Source organism: Girardinichthys multiradiatus, chromosome 5 (assembly GCF_021462225.1).
Source record: "Girardinichthys multiradiatus isolate DD_20200921_A chromosome 5, DD_fGirMul_XY1, whole genome shotgun sequence".
NCBI classification, from domain to species: Eukaryota; Metazoa; Chordata; class Actinopteri; order Cyprinodontiformes; family Goodeidae; genus Girardinichthys; species Girardinichthys multiradiatus.
The window spans coordinates 49108907-49132072 of record NC_061798.1 but is presented as its reverse complement, the minus strand read 5'-3'; the positions used below and the strand labels follow the sequence as shown (position 1 = coordinate 49132072).

General features: G+C 40.6%; 1 protein-coding gene across 1 annotated transcript in view; it reads left to right on the top strand.

Annotated features, from left to right (window-relative positions):
• The first annotated feature begins 207 nt into the window (after positions 1 to 207).
• slc24a3 (solute carrier family 24 member 3) overlaps positions 208 to 23166 on the top strand; it is a 67985-nt gene continuing 45026 nt past the window's right edge. The window contains exons 1-2 of the mRNA XM_047366949.1: positions 208 to 1017; positions 11417 to 11539. Of these exons, the coding sequence (XP_047222905.1) occupies positions 831 to 1017; positions 11417 to 11539 (310 nt within the window). The 5' untranslated portion in view covers positions 208 to 830. The remainder of the gene's footprint in view (positions 1018 to 11416; positions 11540 to 23166) is intronic.

Below are 23166 nucleotides of genomic sequence, written 5' to 3'. Positions count from 1 at the left end.
GTGGGTGGGCTGATAAACAAAGCTGAAGGTGACTCGCATGGCTAAACATGCAGAGGGGACATTTATTGATTTAACATGATCTGATTTTACTTGACATATTGTGTACTGACAGAGGACAAGTAAACGTCAAAACCTCTAAACAAAAGGATCTCTGTATCTGACAAAGCTTATGCTTTAAACACCAACTGAATGAACTAAACTGAACTGGCCTCTGATAATATTTCTTGGTTGGAAATCTAATCATTTACATTCCATCATTTGTCTGCATGTATTCCAAATTACATTTGAATCGGAACATTTCTTTGGAGCGTCCCGCTTGGTTTTTCAAGGGTTTTGTCAGTCAGTGCATTTTTGGGTTGGGCCCGTGTTTCCAGACCCTAGCAACGCCTCTAGAAACACATGTAAAGGTGCAGGATGTTGAAAGAAGCAGCAGCAGGCTATGCTTTATTTTTTGCCAGCAGTGTACAGCCTCCAGATTATTGCGTGACCGTGCGTGTGCGCGCTTCCCGCACCTCTCTCCCTCTCCTCTGTTTCTCAGCAGCAGACACGCATCCATGGAGCGCTCCAGCAGCCACCCGCAGCCTCACCGCCTCGGAAACCAGATTTTAACATGACATTAGGAGACAAACCTGCTCTCTAAAACAAGAGCTTTCAGTGCGGTTCGGTCCGTTCTGCCTCACAGAACCTCCCTGGTATCATTGCGCAACTTTCTACCCCCTGCTTCACTTCGGGGAGGTTAAAGCTCCTTCCCTGGAATCACAGGAGCTTCTGGTTCATCCTTGTTCTGATTCTGTGGAGGCTTCGGGAGGCAGGAAGAAGTGGGGAATCCTATGGATGAGGCAGCCGAACAGGCGATGTCTCCGCTGGGTATCCGACACCGGGATGGAGCGACGCCGAACCAAAGGAGGGTGAAGGCGAGACGGAAAAGGCGAAAGGAGCTGGTTTTAATCCAGATCTGCTTGTTCGGAGGATTTCTGCTGGCAGCGAAGGGCTTTTCATACTTTAAGGAAAATCCAGGTGAGAGCTGAAAATTGAACATTACAGCGCATCCTTTAGCATTTCTCTCCAAACACTCTTAATAGTTTTAACTGTTAAAACTCTGAATGACTTATTTTCTAATTGTACTGTTAAAATGAGAACAAACGTTATGGATCTGCAAATAGGAAACAACATGCTGCTATAAAATGAAACAGGTAATGTAAAAATAAAACTGTAAAACAGAGGTGATCAAATAAATAAGCTACAAATAGGACAACATCAAAACATTCTTTATTTCAGAATGTGAAACTCATAGAGTCATTATACACATTACAAGCTTTTATTTCATTTTATATAAATGAATATGGCCTACAGCTAATGAAAACCCAAAATTCATTCTCTCAGAAAAATGGAATATTACATACGGCAAACAAAAAAAGTGTTTTTAACACAAAAATGTTATGTTATATTATGGCCTACGCACTCATGGGAAAGAATGCTGACTTCACAGCAGTCATAGACACCCTCCACAAGGACGCTAAGCCAAACTGTCCACAGAAGGCCGTATCAAAGTCTTTTAATGGCAAGTTACGTGGAAGGAAAAAGTGTGGTATAAAAAGGGGCACAAACAAAAAGGCATTGATTGTAAAGCAAAGCCCTTTTAAAAGTTTGAGGGAAATTCACAAAGCATGGAGTGCAGCTAGAGTCAGATCTTCAAGAGCGACCACACACAGACATATCCAGGACATAAACTACAACTATCACAGTCCCTGTGTTAAGCCCATTATACACCAGAGACAATGTAAGAAGCATTTTACCTGGGCTAAGGGGAGGAAGAACTGGACTATTGCTCAATGGTCCAACACTGTCCTTTTAGATTAAAGTAGAATGTGCATTTCATTTAGAAATTAAGGACTTTGGAGTAACAGTGGAGAGGCACAGAATCCATGCTGCTTGAGGTTCAGTTTGAAGTTTCCAAATTTTTTTTCCCAGCAGAACTTGGTACCGGGCCGCACTGCCAAAAGTACTGACACCTGCTTTAATGACCATGGTATCACTGCAAACTGGTTGGACCTAAACCCAACAAATGATCTATGGGCTGAGCTTAAGCCCATAATTAAAACAACTTGAGCTTCCTGAACACCTCAGCAGTGCGACAGGGTGACTGCCTCCATGCCAGGCTGGATTGATGCATTAATTCATGCAAAAGGGGCCCCAACCAGATATCCTTTGCATGTACTGTACAGTACATACTTTTCTGTAAGGTCACATTTCTGTATTAATAATATTTTTATTATTTCTATGTAATATTCAACTGTGAGAAACTGAATTTGGGGTTGTATTTGCTCAAAATTAGCAGCAATAAATGCTTGACATATATCAATCTGTCTGTAGGAAACGTCTGAATTTTTTATTTAGAATAGAACTGCTGTAGTGAAGGAGAGTTGGGTAGCCGTTATGTTCCAATTCATTGATTAAAACCAGCTGCACAGAATTTCACTTCGTCTTGCTTTTAATTATGGGAAACAGTTGAGGAGGGAGAGATACTGAAGATGCTTTACGTTCAGGTGTTTTACCTGCAGAGCTGTAAAATTAGGCCAAATAAGCCCTGGGGCCCATACACCCTGCAACTTCATTGGTTTCTGCAAACATAAGTTAACAACACGTTGTCACCCAGGCATCTCTATCATCTCTGAGTGTTCCTTTAAACTCCAAGGTTGATGTCTGAGTCAGTGTCAGCTCATGTAAAAATGTTTTTAACACTATTTATGGACAGAATTGCAGAATAGTTGGGATTTATGAGTCCAGTCTTGGTTCTACAGTCATAGCTACCAGTTTCTGTAGTGACACAAAGGTTGTGTTTTACAATTCTTGTGGCGTCAGCTCACATTGATTTTGATTATAATGCAGGCTGATGAGATGCACTATAATTCAAAGCAGAACTTTGTTGCCTCGTTTTTTTTCTTTCTTAAAGCCATTTTCAGTAAATTCTTGACCAAAATGATCATCTAACCTAATTTCAGGATAGTCATATCATCAGGGCTGGTGAAACTGTGAAAAGTCCATCTGACATAACTAGATCAGTCTAATCAGCAAACTGCTATAAAAGAGAGAAAGGTTGAAATCATTCTCTTCTTCTGTTAGTAATGGTTTCCTCCAAAGAAAAACAAGCAGCTTGAGCGGAGGGCTTCAGGATCTCCAAGGGGTCCAGCAAGATCCGGGACTGTTTTATTTTGATAGGGTGCTGCTGAATTGACTTCAGTTCATTTCAATTGAATTCAATTCAGTTTAAGTTCAGTTTTATTTATATAACGCCAATTCACAACACGTCATCTCAAGTCACTTCACAAAAGTTAGGTTCATACATTCCAATTAATCCTAACTATCAAACAGTGCAGTCGGATTCAGTTTATTATTCAAATTGGTTAAAACTTTTTCTATCTAAGGAAACCCAGCAGATTGCATCCAGTCAGTGACTTGCAGCATTCCCTCCTCCTGGATGAGCATGTAGAGACAGTGGACAGTCACTGGTGTTGACCTTGCAGCAATCCCTCATACTGAGCATGCATGTAGCGACAGTGGAGAGGAAAAACTCCCTTTTAACAGGAAGAAACCTCCAGCAGAACCAGAACCGGGCTCAGTGTGAGCGGCCATCTACCACGACCAACTGGGGTTTGAGAGAACAGAGCAGAGACACAAAGAGAACAAAGAAGCACTGATCCAGGAGTACTTTATATGGGAAGGAAAAGTAAATGTTAATGGATGTAGCTCCTTTAGTGACTTCATCTAGGAAAAAACAGATAAACTCTGTGCCAGTTTTCAAGTCTATAGAATGAAAGAGGGTACATACAGCTAGTTACAGTAAAAGATCACTCAGTAGCTATGTCTATAGGTGAAAAATAGAGTTAAACACTGAAAGACAGGGCCAAGTGTATCATTGGTAGAAGATGAGCATTAAGTTGTTGGCAGCAGAAGCTTGGACGATGCCCCCCTCCAGGAAGGTGTCACAGGTAGATACAGAGTCAGGCCAGGTGTAGCTTCTAGGAAGAGAAAAGAGAGAGAACATAAAGTTAAAAGCTACTAAAAGCCACTCTAACTATAAGCTTTATCAAAAAGGAAAGTTTTAAGCCTAGCCTTAAAAGTAGACAGGGTGTCTGCCTCACGGACTAAAACTGGGAGCTGGTTCCACAGGAGAGGAGCCTGATAACTAAAGGATCTGCCTCCCATTCTACTTCTAGAGACTCTAGGAACCACCAGTAAACCTGCAGTCTGAGAACAAAGTGCTCTGTTAGGAACATATGGACCAATCAGATCTCTGATATATGATGGAGCTAGATCATTAAGGGATTTATATGTGAGGAGGATAATTTTAAATTCTATTCTGGATTTAACAGGGAGCCAATGAAGGGAAGCTAAAGTAGGGGAAATATGATCGCTCTTTTTAATTTTCATCAGAACTCTTGCTGCAGCATTTTGAATCAGCTGAAGGCTTTTAACTGCATTTTGAGGACATCCTGATAGTAAAGAATTACAATAGTCCAGTCTTGAAGTAACAAATGCATGGACTAGTTTTTCAGCATCACTCCTGGACAGGATAGTTTTAATTGTGGCAATGTTCCAGAGGTGAAAGAAGGAAATCCTAGAAACCTGTTTAATATGGGATTTAAATGACATGTCCTGGTCAAAAGTAACACCAAGGTTTTTTACTTTATTACCGGAGGTCAATTTAATGCCATCCAGGTTAAGGGATTGACTGAGCAGTTTTTTTTTTCAAAGACTCTGTCTTGTCTGAATTTAGAAGCAGAAAATTTAAAGTCATCCAAGTTTTTATGTCTTCAAAACATGCTTTTTAGATAAGAACGGAAGATTGGATAAATGTCTGTAATTATTAAATCATCTTGATCAAGCAAAGGTTTTTTAAGTAAAGGATTAATTACAGCTACCTTAAAAGCTTGTGGTACATATCCATTTACTAAAGATAGGTTAATCATACCTAAAATGGGGCTGGTAATCAGAGGGAACACTTCCTTAAATAATTTGGTTGGGATTGGATCTAACATACAAGTTGAAGGTTTAGATGAAGCTAACATTTTTGATAACTCAGGAAGCTTCACAGGATCAAAACAGTCCAAACACAGATCAGGTTCTACAGATATTTCCAATGTTGTTTCACTTGCTGAGGATGAAGTAATCATCTTCAAGAGTATGTCAAAGATTTTGTTTTTAATAGAATCAATTTTATTTAAGAAAAATCACATAAAGTCATGACTGCTAAGAGCTAAGGGAATGGATGGCTCAACAGATCTATGACTCTGTGTAAGTTTAGCAACTGTACTAAAGAGAAACCTAGGATTATTCTTGTTCTCTTCTATTAATGATGAGACCACGCAGTGAGGAAGTAACACTACGAACGAGAGAATCAATTTGTGAAGGGGAAGAAACAAACTTATTGCCCTCCACTGTGTTTTTCTGTGATAATGAGGAAATTAAAAGTAGAACAGATTCTTTAAAGATTGTTACAGCATTGTCTGATAATGATCTACTATAATTAAATTTTCTTTCAGATGTGGAGTACTCGGTTAAATCAAACTCAAAGGTTATTAAGAAATGGTCAGACAGGACAGGGTTATGAGAAAATATTGTTATGCCTTTACACTCAATGCCATATGTCAGCACAAGGTCCAGAGAATGAAGACAAAGGTGGGTAGGTTTGTTAATGTTTTGAGCAAAGCCAATTGAGTCTAAGATAGCATTAAATGCTATATTTAGGCTATCACTTTCAGTGTCAACATGAATGTTAAAATCCCCCACTATAATAACCTTATCTGTATTTAACACTAAATTAGATTAAAAGTCTGAAAACTGATCTTAAAATTGAAAGTAAGGGCCTGGTGGACGGTACAAAACAACAAACAGAAGTGGTTTTAGTGCTTTGCAATTTGGATGAGGAAAACTAAGGATTAAATATTCAAAAGAGTTGTAGCTATTGATTGGTCTGGGACTAATCAATAAATCGGACTGAAAGATGGTTGCCACTCCTCCTCCTCGCCCAGTATTTTGAGGAATGTGATAATTTAAATAATTAGTAGGAGTTGACTCATTTATAGTAACATAATCTTCTTGCTGCAGCCAGGTTTCTGTGAGGCAAAATAAATCAATCTGATTGTCACAAATCTGGTCACTAACTAGCAATGTCTTTGAAGAGAGAGATCTTATGTTCAGTAAGCCACATTTAATTGTTTTATTTTTCTTTTCGGTCTGAGTTGTGTTTATTTTTATGAGATTTTCATGATTTCCTCCTTTTAGATTATTTTTTAATCTATTCAGTTTTGGTCGTTGGTGAGACACTGTCTTAATAGGGTAATGGGTGGGTAGCAGTACAGAAGCTGCAGAGAGGATTGTTAAACTACGACCCGGCTTCCTGGTCTGAACTCTGGGTTGTCAGAGTTTTGGACAACTTTTGGAGAATCATGTTGCCACCAGTGCAGAGCTTGCTCAACATTAGCAGCATGTAGGTATGTGTGCATCTGCGTGCACAGTGAGGTGAAGACTTTTGGACAAGAAGGGCAACAAAGTGGCCACTTCTCTCCGAAGAAAACGTCAAAGACAGACTGAAATTCAGTAGGAAGGACGAAGATCGGCGAAGGTGTAAAGTTATTTTCTCTGATGAATCCTAATTCTGAATGTTTGAGAGATCTGGAGAGGAAACGATTAGACCTCTGTGGTGTCTACAAGGACGTATTCTGATATAATAAATGTGTTTGGTTGCTTCTCATTAAGCGTCACCCAACACTCCAGGAAAAATTTCATGTTTATCTGTGTTTTTTTCATGATGATAGAGCACTATGTCACAAGGTAAATTTGATAACCCAAAATTTGATAATTTGATAATGGCCCAAATATTAGATGGCCCCAATATCAGAACACTGAGGTTTTGGATGTGTGAAACTCCCCATATCTTAACCCTAGCGATGCACGACTCATGGTTTTCATTGAAATCAGAACTGCTGATTATGATTTTGAATGATTCAGACTCATAGAAGAGGTATCAGTTTTAAATTCAACAGAAAATAAAGGAATTACACAATTTTCCCTGTTTAAGCATCAAACCATATGTTCTAAACCTTTCTGATCAAAGTGCAACCTCTTTGTCAATTTAAGTTTTTAGTTTTGATGCGTTTAATGAAAAATAATACTAAGATTTTAATTTAGTATTTGACTTGTCGCTCCCCAATCGGAGCCGATCAAGGAAAAACTGGCCGATTTCAATCTCTGGCCAATTAATTGGTCCATCTCTGCTCACCCCCACTGAGAAGTTGTGGCCTGAACTCAGAAAGCATGTGGAGAAAACAGAGGATCATGAGAATGATTCACTATCAGTCAGTATTTGGTCCAGGAGTTGATATCCAGAGAGAGCTGTACAAGTTATGAAGAAGGACTGATGCTAGTAATATTGACTCCTCTCATAAATTTGATATATTTGCTAATAAATGCATTTGAAATCTGAGAAATGTTTAAATTGTTGTTCAGTACAACAGAGAAACACAAAAACATCACAAAGTACCCATTTTTTTCACATTGACAAGTCTTCTGGCTGTGACTGTAAACATGCAGGAGACAAACATCAGGGACGGTGCATTTCCAACAGAACTTGGTGTGGTTTGTTAACTAGCTTATAGGAATATGAGTTAAATATTTATGATGCACATAATAAAGTTATGAGGGAGCGGAGCATTCGAGGCCTCCTCACCGAGGCATTTTATCATTCCCACTCCTCTTCATCGCTTCGTGCAGAAGGTCGGGAAGATAGGAGGGAGGAGCAGTTAAGCTGTGGCATGCAACCCTAACTGCCTCGGCTGTGTTTGCTGCGGTGGAGGTAAGGGTAGGTGAGAAGTTCAGACATCCCCTGAAGTCTATTGAAGAAGTTTTTAATTCCATTTTTTGGGTCGGGCTCATGGTTGGCAGGGTGGAAAAGGGCAGCATGCTCCTGCCGGGCTCTGTGAAGGATGAAATGAATTCTGTGGAGCTGCTGCTTTCTGGAAGAATGTGCAGATGTAGCCACAGTGGGAGCCCCACTCTGTGGTCTGCACTGTTGCTCCACTCCCTCCCGAGAGGATTTTGTTTTGGAAAATCATGAAATTCCCCTTTCAGTGAGTGAATTAGCAGGTCAGATAAACCCAAAATTGACACATCTGTGAGTACTAGCCATTCACTTTCCAGACTGATACATACAGCCTGTCAGAAGCCTCAAGGCATCTGTCATATTTTCCAACCAATCAACCAGATTGTCTTTAAAAGGAGACAACAGTTTTTAAAATGCAGGGACAAACCCAAGAAATACTCTCAAAGATCTCCACAAAGTTGGAGAGTTACGGATCAGGACCACTTTAAAATATTACCAGAACGTCTGGTACCTTGGGAGGAAAATGTACAATAGACAATAGCTGGTTGTGCCTCCGTTGGTAGCAACAACTTCCATCAAGCACTTGTGATCCATCCATCCATCCATCCATCCATCCCATCCATCCATCCATCCATCCATTCATCCAAAGTTTTCTGCTTATGCAAGATCAAATTTGAAAGCCACAGGTCCAGGAGGGAGACCCAGACATTCCTCTACCCGGTGACATCTTCCAACACATTCTAGGGGATCCCAAGGCGTTCCTCTGCAAGATTAGATCTATTGTCCCTCCACCAAGTACGTGGTTCCCTGGGGTCTCCTCCCAGTGGGACATGTCCGAACAAATTTCAAATGGAGGTCCCCAGGAGGCATCTGGATCACATGCCTAGAACCATCTAAACCGATTCCTTTTGATGCGAAGAAGTAGCGGCTCTACTTCGTGCAACCCTTGGGATGACAGAGCTCCTCATCCCATATCTAAGCCTGAGTCCAGCTAGCCTTCTGAGAAAGCTCATTTCGGCTGCATGTATCCAGAATTATCTTAAGTTATTAAAATTATATTAAACAGAGCAAAGAAGTTCTCAAACAAAGGGGTTAGGATAATGAGTTGGATAAAAGGTGACTTGTAAAGAGTGAGATAAGATGGTTTGCAAAACAGGGATAAGAAGATATGGATTAAGTAAACATGGATGAATGAGGGGGAGGCAGAATTGGGTCCAGAACAGAAGACAAAGTTTGTTGGATGGATCAGGCAGCTTTTTGGAGGCTTAGGGTTAGGGTTAGGTGTGGCTGATACCCCAAACGTAATTTGGCACATTTTCTACATTTCATAAAAATATGAAAACCTATTTGATACAACAGGTCTTTAAAACACTATGTTTAACTCTTAATGTAGCTGAGACAAACGTCTGCCAACTTCAATAAACTGAAGATTCATCCACAACAATGTAAAAGACTGATGAAGGCAAACAGAAAATATTACCAGTGTGACAGTTTCATGGTTCTGGTCAATCTGTCAAACTGGACTCTTGGATAATTTACTGTACTGGGTCTCATTTCAGAATTATGTGTATATTATACCTCAAAATTAATGATGATGATTGACACTTCAGACTGATTGCTTTAAGGTCTGAGCATATGAGACAGACAGGTTTTAAACACCCCCACAGAAATAATGGGAATGAAGGAGTTGATCCAGAATGAATAAAACCTTCATCTACCCTCTCAACGTCCACTCTGTAGCGAGAAATATGTTGATTTCTTCACTGTGTTGCTTTCTTGGGATTGCCGGTTTCAATCTGTTTGGTTGGCCGTTCTAGGTGAATTTAGCAGTGCATAATTACGATCAGAATCCACAGAGTTTGGCCGTTGCCTGTCTGTCGATGTTTCATCACCGACAATCCTTCAATTCAGTTTAGTTCAGTTTATTTATTTAGTACCAATTCACAACAAATTTTAAGGCACTTAACAAGATAAAAAGATCCAAATTATGCACAGAAATGTATTGTCAAGTGCTATCATAGAGACAAATTCAAATTCAGTTAGAAAGTTTGGGTCAGGATTTTGAAATGTGATCTAACATTTACTGGTAACCAGTGAAGGGAGGCTAAAGGAGACTTGATATGAGCCCGTTTGTGCTCCAAACCTGTTAAAACTTGAGGATATATATATAAAAAATCACCTCCAATTAAATTTTTGGCACAATAGGTTTCAATTTAGGAGATAGAAGAAACTGTTTTCCATTTACTGTTTGGTTTGATGCTCAAATGATATTGCTGAATCAACAATAATACCTAGAAACCTAGTTAAGTATGCAGCAATCCCTCATACTGAGCAAGCATGTGTTGGCAGTAGATGGTTGGTTGCGTCAAGTCATTGACTTTGCAACAACCCCTTTTGTGCAAGCAGCTGGCAATAGTGGACAGTTTTTTGCATTAACTTTGCAGCAATCACTCTCTAGAAGCAATCATGTGGTGATAGTGGACATTGATTACATCAAGTCCTTACCTTCACAGCAGCTCCTCATCTTGAAAAAGTGGGAACAGTGGAAAGGAATGACTCCCTTTTACTGAGAAGAAATCTCAAACAGAACCAGAACCTGGCTCAGCACGAGAAGCCAGATAAGCAACAAACAATAGCCCAGAAGTACTGGAGTATTTTCTATGTCAAAGAAAAAGTACAGTTATTATCACCCTCCGCTTCATTTGATGTGTTGCCACTTCTGAGTAAGGTAATAATGGCTGAAGTCCTGTGATCTGTCACACTGGGTGCTGTTGACATGTTCCGTGTGGTAACCTGTAACCCTAACCCTATGGTTACGGGTGTGTTTCACATTAATGGCTAAAATTTAATTAAAATTAAAATGTCTTATCAGATTGGGTTACACAGGTAGCAGGTCCCAGAAGGACACCCAGACATTCCTCTCCTGAGCGACACTCTTCTGCGCCTCATGGGGGATCCTAAGCCATTTCCAGGTCAGAATGGACATATAGTCCATCCAGTTTGGTTCTTGATGTACCTTGGGATTTCCTCCTAGTAGTCTGTGCTCAGAAGACTTCCAAAGGGAGGCGTTGAAGAGGCATCATGATCAGATTCCCAAACCTCCTCCTTCTCTCCTGAATTCGTTTGATGTTGAGAAGAAGCAACTGTACCCCGAGCTTCCCCAACTTACTCGTATCCGGGATCTACTTGTCATAATTTACATCTGATGACGATAAACTGAGAGATTTTCCTTTTACCTTAGCTCTTTCTTTACCTATGCAGACAAGAGCAACGCCCTCATAACTGCAGGCGAATACATGCACTGCCCCCAATTCTTCTCCTGCTCTACCCTAAATCACTTCGGTTCACTTTAATCGACAGTTACAGGTTAAAATCATGCAATTACACAATATGTCACACCTGAAGACATGCATACAAAACTTTAATGACTGCTCACATTTCTGGCTCTTTGAAATATTATTCAAACTTTAAACTCAAACCATTCTAAACTTTCCTTTGTGAAATTTTATTTTTTTATGTCTTTCCACTCTCTAGATTTTGATGCCTCGATTGAGGGTGAAGAGAGACGTGTAGGACGAAAGCTTCTGCAGGAGATGTACAACAGCAGCCAGGAGGAAGTGGAGATTGATGAAGAACCTAAGAACTGCACCACTCCAGGTATGAAAGAAAGAGGACACAAGTGTTCTCCACTTTCATTTGCTCCAGAATAGAGAGTGGAGTCTAAAATAAGAAAAGCAAAAATGGGAAACAAATCATCCTCTTCCTTTCTCCTTTCTTCAGTCCCCCTAATGTGGAATAACCTAGTTTGTACGATCATATGATTTCCCGTGACTGCAGCAGTCGGTGACGTTCCTTCTGCCTCTGTGGTTTTCACCTTTCCCAACACATTTTTGGGATTATTCTCACCTTTTCTGTCTTTTACTGACATCATCTCACCATCTTTCCTTCTTTCCCTCATGTTTCCACGCTGATGTTGGCTCTACAGTGCCATGTAAAATATATTCATACCACTTGAACTTTTTCATATTGTAACCTCAATGTGTTGTTATAGGATTTTAGGTGATCAGCTCTCAACTGGAAGGAAAATTGTTTTAAAATGGTTTTACAAAAGCAAAATTTGAAAATGGTATTCATTTGAATTCAGTACCCCTGTGTAAATACTTTAATAAAACCTCATTTCACTGCAGTCACAGCTGCAAGTCTTTTGGGGTGTGTCTCTACCAAGATTACACATCTGGAGTTCTGGCATTTTTAACCATCTGTTCATTGCTTCATCCAGATTGGATGAAGAGCCTCTAATAGGTTTTCAACCATGATTGTCCTAGATTCACCTAAATCCATCGTCCCATCAAATCTGACCAGCTTTCCTGTCCTTGCTGAAGAAAAACATCCCCACAGCATGATACCGCTACCACTATGTTTCACTGTAAAAAGAACAAAAAGTTCAACTTTGGTCTCATCTGATCAGAACACCATCTTCCCTGAATGCTGTGCCTTCTACTGGCTTGTGCAAACTTTATGGTCCTTTTTTGCCACTCTTCCATAAAGACTTTGGAGTGCGCAATTCATAGTTTTCATACTCTTTTTTGTACTTGTCATCTTCCGCTTTATGCGGGACCGGTTTTTATGTCAACAGATAATTCCACCTGAGCTGTGGATTTCTGCAATTCCTCCAGAGTTACCATGGACCTCTGGGCTCTGATTAATGCACTCCTTACCCAGCTTGTCAGTTTAGGTAGACGTCCATGTTTTGGGAGGTCTGCAGTTGGTCCATCCTCTTTCCATGTTCAGATGATGAATTTAATAGAGCTCTGTGAGATGTTCAAACCCTGGGATGTTGTTTTAGAACCTAACCCTACTTTAAACTTCTCCACAACGTTCTCCCTGACCCATGTTTGAAAACCATATATCCTTTTCCTGCCACTTCACAGTCATGCACTACTTTGTGTTGTATTAGAAAAAAACACCAATAACATACTCTGAAGCTTCTGTTTGTGAATGGGAAAAACGTTCAAGCTGTTTGAATGTTTTTTCAATAACAAAATAGGTGCTCCATTTGTGAATATAGTAATATTTAAATTAACCAACTCATCAGCTCGAGGCATTTGGTCACCTCTCAGAGGGAGTGGCAATTTTTTCATACGTTTGTTACACAGAACGGCCACCATCAATCTCCTTTCACTTTCCCAAGGTTACCTGCTTTCATCTATAATTGGAGCTCCAGTCAAAGTTCACCTTATTCTTTTCCCTGGCTGATGACGCAGGAGTTACTCCTTTCCTCCTCTTGCTGCTAAATTTAAAGCAGCCCAACCCGAGGGCTGTAACCCCTGCTACCCTCCTGAGGACAGCGTAGTTTCTGCTCAACAACCTCTATTTCCTAAAGGTCGTGTCCTGCTTTGGTGGCCTGTCCTCTTGAGACAGTAAAACACCTGTTTAGAGATAATTGCCATCCTTTACCTGATAACTAAGAGGGATATGTTATTGAAAACTAACAAAGGATTGAAGGTCAGGAAAAGTAAAAGCAGTTCATGCCAATTTTATGAGATTATGAAGAACATGTTTACTGACTTTCTACTTTACTTTCAGGTTTTATGTGCAGGACATAATGAAGTTATCTGGTTCTAAAGAAACAAACAAGCAATTCCACTGTTTAATTATTACTTCTTAGCAGAGATTTGTTTCTGACAGCCCTGTTGAACGCCCATGGCAGCATCTCAATCAGGTTTAGGTCTGGACTTTGACTGGGCCATTGCAACACTCCCCAGTTTGGGTCAATTTGAGAAATAGCTGTTTTGTTTTAATTATTTCTCTGAGCATCTCTTGTCTGACCTTGGGGTGGCATTCCTGGAAAGTCCACTACTGCGAAGACTGGAAGCTGTTTTAATGTTGTCTTAATTTTAATAACCTTTCTCTCTGCAGAATAATGGATATCAAACAGGTTGGAAACAGCTTTGTAACCCTTCCCAGTTTAAAGGACAGCAACAGTTCCTTCCCTGCGGTCATTGCTGATATGTTTTGACCCTGGCACTGTGTTAACACACCCCTGTATGCTTCAGAGCAGCAAAAATATACAACTTCAGTTTTTATAGAGGTTCTCACTCTTGATGGAGGGATTGATGCACCTGATCAGCATCACCTGGCTGCTAGTTTCCATCCCAAACTTTACAGAAGCAGCAAGGGGTTTAATTAGTTTTCTACATGTAGCTTTTTTTTTCATTTTGGCTTCATCTTTGCTTAATAAACTGTGAAAATGTGGAATCCTTTGTGTTCTTTAGTACAACTGATATTAAATTTAAATAATGTAAGAACCAGTTGAGGAACAGATCATTTTTATATGCAAAACCCTACAACTGAAAGAGGGTTTAGTTTCTGAATGTATGCCAAAGAAACTTCCTTTAAGCCTTCAAAAAGAGGATGACCTTGTTTAGTTGAAGCTGTCTGCTGCTCTGTACGCCTACAAGTTTAACCAGAGAGCAGTTTGGGGTAGAGAAGACACTTTAATGAAATCATAATAGATGTCAAGGTTGAAATTGGGTTCAATTTAGATTTTTGGGCGCAGCGCGTGGCGTAGCGGTAGAGCGCGACCCATATACGGAGGCTTCAGTCCTTGGTTTAAGTCCCAACCACAGTGAATGTGCTGTATGTCTTCCCCCTCTCTCCTCCCCACTTCCTGTCTGCCTATAATTATTGGATTTTTTAAAGTTTTGCAGATATCTGAACCATCACCGTAGATGTAAACTAGACAATAAATAATATCAAGACTAAATAAGAACTGCGGGTAGGGGGCTTCAGCTCCAGAGTAAGCTGATGAGACACTCATGCTCGTGTAATTAATCTTATTTTAATAATAATAATTTTGGATTGTTATTAATAATAAAATTATGAACAATAACTGCCAATATCTAAATGTACTTTTGCAACAAAGAAGTGTTCTTACCTGCTGAGCCTTAATCTGTTTAGCAACAGCAGAACAACCGTTTCTTTGGCAATCTTTGCTCTAACAGCGCGGCTATGGACTCTGCTTCAACATTATCCTTCTTCTGTCAGATATCTGACCTCTGACATCATTCTCTGGCGATCTAAGAGGTTTGTTGTTCAAAGCAGTTTGCTCCTCCGATCTCAACTGGTTGTGCTTGGTGGGACCAGCCCATCTGTCTCTCAGTTTTCCAGCTCTGATCCAGGCAGCTCTGATCCTCTTCGCTTCAGGAAAGTAGTGCAGACTAACGGCTGCTGTCGTAGTATTGCTGCCACCACCAGCACAGTTTCACCATATTAATACTGTTTTTAATGCAACTTGGCTTCTACCTGAACCATTTATCATTGACGCTCACACAATACCAGACTTCCACTTAGACGACTTTGGACTTGCAAAATTTAGCAACAAAATATCGTCACGAATTTAATCCTATTATTATGTCAGTTACTGCCCACGTTGTTCAATATCAAGATGTTCTTTCAATTTCTGCATTTGTGGGAAATGTGTGTCACAGACACTTTAACTGCTTTGTAACTAATTTAGTGATGTGGTGATGGTTGTTGTGTCTTTGAAAGACCCATTTGTGTCCAAACTTTAACCTCCTGGCTGATATCTTGAGATGTTGCTTCAATATTTCCTATCCTCACGATGCCATCTATTTTGTGAAGTGCTCAAATCTTGCAACAAGACCCCCACACCATGATGCCATCTCTGCTCTTCACAGATGGGATGTTCTCAAACTTAAAAGCATTGAAACCATTCAGTTTTAGTTTCCTCAGACCACAGGATATCTCTCCAAAGATTAAGCACCAGAGAGCATTCGCAAACTATAATTTGGCTTTTTTGTCTTATGTTCTGGGGTTGATTCGTGTATTTTACACAAAAACACAGCACAAAACCTATCTCCTCTCTGACTCACTTGATAACTGGACATTCCCATACTGCCCATACTTAAACTATGTTTCCAAACGTTTTTGGGTGACACCACCAGATCAATGAATTTTGGTGTTCCAATCACTTCCATGGCTGAAGGTATGAAGAAATGTGACTGGCCTGCACAGACCTCAACCTTCTTGAACACTGTTGGGATGAATTAGAGCAGAGGCTACAGTTGTGGTTTTTCCATAATGTGACACAAAGAAAGCAGTGTGTTTGAGGTGTTGCCTCAGGAGCTTACAAAGCCAACTAGGCCCTAACCCTAACCCTAAAGCCATGACACTTTCATCTGGGCTTTCTCGACTTGTTTAAAGGAATAGGTCTAAATGGATTTTACCTTCCGAACTTTAAGAAAGCAATCAAAACATTGTCTTAAAATGTCTCTCGCTCTCATTATTTTGGGATTTACCAAATAGAAATAATTTTATGTAATCCTAATTGACCTAAAACTTGAAAACGTTTTAAATAATGACACACAGCAAGGGGAAAAGGTTGTGTGTCTTGCATATGTAAACATCTGGTCGAAATCCTTTGAGTTCTACCAATTCTGCAAAGAAAGTTGGTCAACTATCCATCAAGAATGATGCCAGAAACTCTTTAATGGCTCCAAAACAAGAAAATCAATTGTATTTCAGCCATTTTGCTGAGAAGTTGTAAATGTCTGACTATTGTTGAATATTCGCAAACACCACTGTAAAACGTAAGATTGTGAAGAAGAAGCCCCATGTTGACTCCCCATCCAGAGGTAGCAGCAGCTTCTCTGGGCTCTGGGGCCTCTGGGATGGAATGTCACACAGTTAAAATGTAAAAATGTAGTCCTGTAAACCCAAATTATACTTTAACAAGGCAAAGCTAAATTATCTCAAATTTACGCTAACTGAATTAAAATCCACATAGAAGAATCCTGGAATATTCTTTATTTTATCTTCCACACCAGGCCAACTTTATTCGATCTTATATTAATTTATTACTAATACATTGATTAACTAATCAAAATCTGATCATGTAGCATGCTTCATATGTACAGGTCCTTCTCAAAATATTAGCATATTGTGATAAAGTTCATTATTTTCCATAATGTCATGATGGAAATTTTACATTAATATATTTTAGATTCATTGCACACTAACTGAAATATTTCAGGTCTTTTATTGTCTTAATACGGATGATTTTGGCATACAGCTCATGAAAACCCAAAATTCCTATCTCACAAAATTAGCATATTTCATCCGACCAATAAAAGAAAAGTGTTTTTAATACAAAAAACGTCAACCTTCAAATAATCATGTACAGTTATGCACTCAATACTTGGTGGGGAATCCTTTGGCAGAAATGACTGCTTCAATGCGGCGTGGCATGGAGGCAATCAGTCTGTGGCACTGCTGAGGTCTTATGGAGGCCCAGGATGCTTCGATAGCGGCCTTTAGCTCATCCAGAGTGTTGGGTCTTGAGTCTCTCAACGTTCTCTTCACAATATCCCACAGATTCTCTATGGGGTTCAGGTCAGGAGAGTTGGCAGGCCAATTGAGCACAGTGATACCATGGTTAGTAAACCATTTACCAGTGGTTTTGGCACTGTGAGCAGGTGCCAGGTCGTGCTGAAAAATGAAATCTTCATCTCCATAAAGCTTTTCAGCAGATGGAAGCATGAAGTGCTCCAAAATCTCCTGATAGCTAGCTGCATTGACCCTGCCCTTGATAAAACACAGTGGACCAACACCAGCAGCTGACACGGCACCCCAGACCATCACTGACTGTGGGTACTTGACACTGGACTTCTGGCATTTCTGCATTTCCTTCTCCCCAGTCTTCCTCCAGACTCTGGCACCTTGATTTCCGAATGACCTGCAGAATTTGCTTTCATCCGAAAAAAGTACTTTGGACCACTGAGCAACAGTCCAGTGCTGCTTCTCTGTAGCCCAGGTCAGGCGCTTCTGCCACTGTTTCTGGTTCAAAAGTGGCTTGACCTGGGGAATGCGGCACCTGTAGCCCATTTCCTGCACACGCCTGTGCACGGTGGCTCTGGATGTTTCTACTCCAGACTCAGACCACTGCTTCCGCAGGTCCCCCAAGGTCTGGAATCGGCCCTTCTCCACAATCTTCCTCAGGGTCCGGTCACCTCTTCTCGTTGTGCAGCGTTTTCTGCCACATTTTTCCTTCCCACAGACTTCCCACTGAGGTGCCTTGATACAGCACTCTGGGAACAGCCTATTCGTTCAGAAATTTCTTTCTGTGTCTTACCCTCTTGCTTGAGGGTGTCAATAGTGGCCTTCTGGACAGCAGTCAGGTCGGCAGTCTTACCCATGATTGGCGTTTTGAGTGATGAACCAGGCTGGGAGTTTTAAAGGCCTCAGGAATCTTTTGCAGGTGTTTAGAGTTAACTCGTTGATTCAGATGATTAGGTTCATAGCTCGTTTAGAGACCCTTTTAATGATATGCTAATTTTGTGAGATAGGAATTTTGGGTTTTCATGAGCTGTATGCCAAAATCATCCGTATTAAGACAATAAAAGACCTGAAATATTTCAGTTAGTGTGCAATGAATCTAAAATATATGAATGTTAAATTTTCCTCATGACATTATGGAAAATAATGAACTTTATCACAATATGCTAATATTTTGAGAAGGACCTGTATTTCCTGTGAGTAGGCTTTTATTCCGGCGGATGAGGAAGAACGTGAACTCTTCGCCTCCAGCTGTTTGTTGCCTGAAATTTGCTGCCTGCTGATTGAGAGCTGGAAACAAGAGGTGAAGAAAGAGCTGCTTGTTTGCTAATTTCCTCCTCTCATACCCATCATCATGAGTTTGATTGTGAGAACCCTGCTGCTTCTGTTGATTTCAGACACTTGTTTATTGTCTTCTCCTCTTTATCACAGTGTCATTTATCAGTCAGGCTGGAAAAAGAGCAGTTGCCTTTTTTCTGGTTATGAGGTGATATCTACAGTCCTTTGTTTATTCCAAACGAAAGAAGAGTTGTTTATTTTGATCATTCTTGGGGCCAAATATTACTCAGAAGCTTAATGTTTCTTCATCAGAAGAGGACAAAGGTGGGCCATTCTGCAGTTCCATCAGCATTAGGAGATGCATTTGTTAGCACACTGCAGAGTTTTATACAGAAGCACATAATTTCACAGATGTCTGCATCTCATTTAAATGTTTAGTTGTTCATGCAACCTGTGTTTAAGCAGCCCTCTGTGCATCGTGAAAGTCCCCCCCCTTACATGTGACTGCACCCTCCTGGGGTATTTTCCTGCAGGCTGTCCTCCTTCGTTATTAAAACTGAGAGGGCTGCAGTGACTTAATCGGGGCTTCCCTGTGAGGAATGTGGTGTGTGTTGGTGCGCCTGCAGTTTTTGGCTGAAAGTTTTAGAGCAGTATTGATTAATGTGAGGGAGCTGCTGGGCCAGGTTTCTGCAGCGAGTCACAGAGTGCGTCGGCGTGCTCGCCTCGCTTCACGTGGGAATCCTCCCGGCCCTTCCTCACGTGTCTGAGACCAGTGTGTGGTTGATAAATTAATCAGATCTTAAAACAAAGACGGGGTCTCACCATCAGCCCATTACTAATCAAATATTAAATTGACCCACAGAGCGCCTGGACCAATTTCCTCTGAGAAATCAGTGCATTCATTTTGCGGTGACATCACTGGCTCTGAGTGGGCTGCTGCTGCTGCTCTCCAAAGTTCACTGATGGTGGCAAAGTTCTTAAATAACTGCCTAACGTGCAGATTGGCAAAGTCATCTTGTCTTGTTATTGCAGGATCAGGAGCTCAGTGCTCAGGGGAACTGGACCAATCCATCACAGCAATTAGCTGAGAAGAGTCAGGAACTTCCTTTACATCAGCTCCTGGTTCTAGGCTTGTTTTACCCTCCTTAGCTGTTGTACAACATTAATCTAACATGACGTTTTGTGTGTCTCTCACATGGGAATATACTGTAGAATCCCTCCAAAGCAGCTGCTTTACTGCTTGCTTGAGTGACATTATATTGTAACCAAAAATTGCACATCGATACATGCAGATTAATTGAAGTTGTTGAATCTTATATTAACATCATAATAAATAATAACAAGTATATTTGTTTTATGTTGTAATACACCAGCACAAAACAGTGCTTAATTGTGGAAAGGAAGAAAAATTATACAGTTTTTAAATTATTTCTTTTTACAAAAAATCTAAAAAGTGCAGCATGCAATTATATTTTTAGCCTCTAACCACAAATTCAAATTCAGTGCAACCGAAAACCTAAAAAAGTTGCTAATTTAGTAAACACAGCTCACCTGTGTGTGTTTAATCTCAGTTTAAATCCAGCTGTTCTGTGTTGGCTTCAGAGGATTGGTAGAGAACATTAGGAAGCAAACAGCATTATGAAAACCAAGGAACACAGTAGACAGAGAGAAAGTTGTGGAGAAATTTAAAGCAGGGTCAGGTTGTAACACAATATCCCAGGCTTTGAACATCTCACAGAGCTCTGGTCATCATCTGAACATGGAGAGAGGATGGATCAACTGCAGACATACCAAGGCATGGTTGTCCACCAATAGTGACACATCAGGCAAGGAGAGCATTCATCAGAGAAGCAGCCAAGAGGCCCATGATAACTCTGGAGGGGCTGCAGAGATCCACAGCTCAGGTGCAAGAATCTGTTGGCAGAGCACATATTAGTTGGCCCTAAACATTCATGCCAAAAGCTACAATGAAATGGTTTAGAACAAACCATATACATGTGTTAGAATGGCCAAGTCAAAGTCCAGACCTACATTTTTTTGTGAAATTTTAGCAAGGCTTGAAATGTGGTGTTTACTAACTCTCTGTCCAATCTGACTGAGCTATTTTTCAAGGGAGAATAGGAAAACCTTTCCGTCTCTAGATGTGTGAAGCTGGCAGTGACTTTAGGCTAAATTAAAGGTGGTTCTACATAAGTATTGACTCAGTGGGGCTCAATACATATGTGTCACATTTTCTCAAGCTTTTATTTGTAAGGTTTTTTTCCATCTTACAATATGCCTTCATCCTATTATTAAATAACATATAATGATGTTTGTGGTTGATCAGCTGAAGTATGTGGAGACACAGTAGCATTGTTTGTTCTCCACTCTGTCATGTTCAGGTACAAAGCCTGCTCTGCAAAGAAGCAAAGCAGCCAAAGTCCAAGAGAAACTCTGAGAGATGTTCAGAAAGTGTGAAGAACTGTTGATTCCAACATGTAGAAAGTCTGACTGCCTGGAAGTGAAAGTTTAAAGTGACACTGCAGTGAAAATCTCCCTTCTTGTGTAGTGGACGGTTTAGATAGTTGGAGCCATGTAAGTGGCAGCCATGAGGCACTTCCCTTCGTACCTTAACAGAACTCTGCAGATGCGTCAGAATTTTCTTTTCAACGCTGAGCAGGCATCCTGCTGAAATCATTTCAATGTGGGATTAATATGTAACTTTATAAAAAACCAAAAATGTCTGTTCGCGACTAAAGTTCTGTCTTAACTCAAATCCAAATCCATTACCTGCAGTTTCTTTTAAAGCATTTATTTGTAGTCGGAGAGGCAATATCCCTGCACTATGATGACTCATCATGTTTCACAAACTGCGAGTGAAAGTATCTCACGGCCTTCATTGGTGCGTCTTATCACTTAACCACGTTTAAATCACCTCTCTCCTTTATCTCATCTGACTGTTGCAGTCACTTTGTCCAGAGATGAGTCACAAGGAGGTGAGCTTTGTACACAGGTTCATCTAACTGCAGCTCCAGAGGAGGCTGCTCTGCCTGCGTTGCCATGGTTTACTAGTGACTCACCGCCGTTATGCCGAGGGATTGGGGTTGTGCCCGAACTCAGCCACGTGAGCTCTGCTGCACTGACTGATTTGTTGTTGTGTTGAGAAATGCAGTATAGATGCAGGAAACGGTAACTATGGAAACAACTTCTAACAAAATGCGCTCCGATGCTCTCTGAAGTGGAAAGCTCTGCTGTTATCTATGAAGCCACAAATAACTTTACAAATTTATCCCTCAGGGATAGTTTGTGTTTGGGTAAATGACCATGTTGCATTTGTCTGTTTTAGCATCACTGTGGACTTTATGAGACAGGAAGCCACTAATGAGCTTCATCAAAGTTAACCACCATCTCATACAAACTGCTAATAAACATGCACTATCAAACATTAACGGCACATAAATCTTAAGAAATGAATACTGATGTGATGTTAGGCCTGACACAGATGCTGACAAAATGGGTGGGGCGGGTGAAATACTGCTTCCTGTGTAATATGGCTAGATTCGGTTATAACTTTAGGAATCATGCACCACACAGCTCTCAGCTGGATCTAGTCCATTATAACATTTTCCAGCCGGAACAATTAAAAATGAAATATTAATATTCTTGCAAGTAGACACACAATATGTATGTAGGTTCATGTTACTGTTTACATCTGAAGTATTCTTATGTTATACATTTGTTCTCATTGGCGTCCCTTACACCATGACATTAAATATTAGCCAGAAGTCTGCTCCCCATACCTCGAATGAGCGTGACAGTTCCAACACAAAATTCCATAGTTAGATTGTAAGGGGTTGTTATTGTGGTCTCAGTATATCAGGATCTTGGTTGCTACTGGGAGGAACCCTGGTAGCAGAAGTGGGAGACTATCCATGACGTCTAGCCCACATGCACTGTTGTGGATTTGTTATCAAAGAATCTGAATAGGAAGTTGCCACGCTGACCTCATGCCAAGACTACAACCTCATCACACTCACATCTGGCTGGTAGCCTTCCAAGTCATTTAACATTCTTGAGGGGCTACCTGCTGTGCTCATTGTCTCCTGCCATGGCTCAGGCTGCAGCCAAAATAAGCTCACCTTCTGAAATGAATAATCTGTGATCTTCACGCCAATAATACAATCCTGGTTCCTGCTTCAGGTGGAAAAGAGCTCCCAGCTACAGAATAGCGCATACACCTCCAAACTGCACATTTGCTGGTTGAGTTGAGGACGCTGTTCAAAGTCAAAATGCACATATATTGTCAAAAAACACCCCTGGTTTCAAATTTTAGTGTTACAGAGGGACGAGGAGGAGGAAAAAGCTCACGCTGTATTTGGTTTATGCAGGATTTTTAACTTGACGGTAGTCAAAGCATGACTCGTCAAAGAAACAAAACACTCAAGAGATTCTATACAGATAGCTCAAGCAATCATTGGAAAAAACTGATTTTAGATTTTGTTTGCATTCCTCCTGACTGCATTTGTAGGATATGTGTGCAGAGCGCTGTGCAAGGACAAATTACTGTGCAGGATTGCATGCATCGGCAGTGCACAGTGCAATCTGCAGAAACCCCTCCTCACCTGCATTCTATCCTGCTGCTAAAATGCTGATGAAAATAATGATGATTA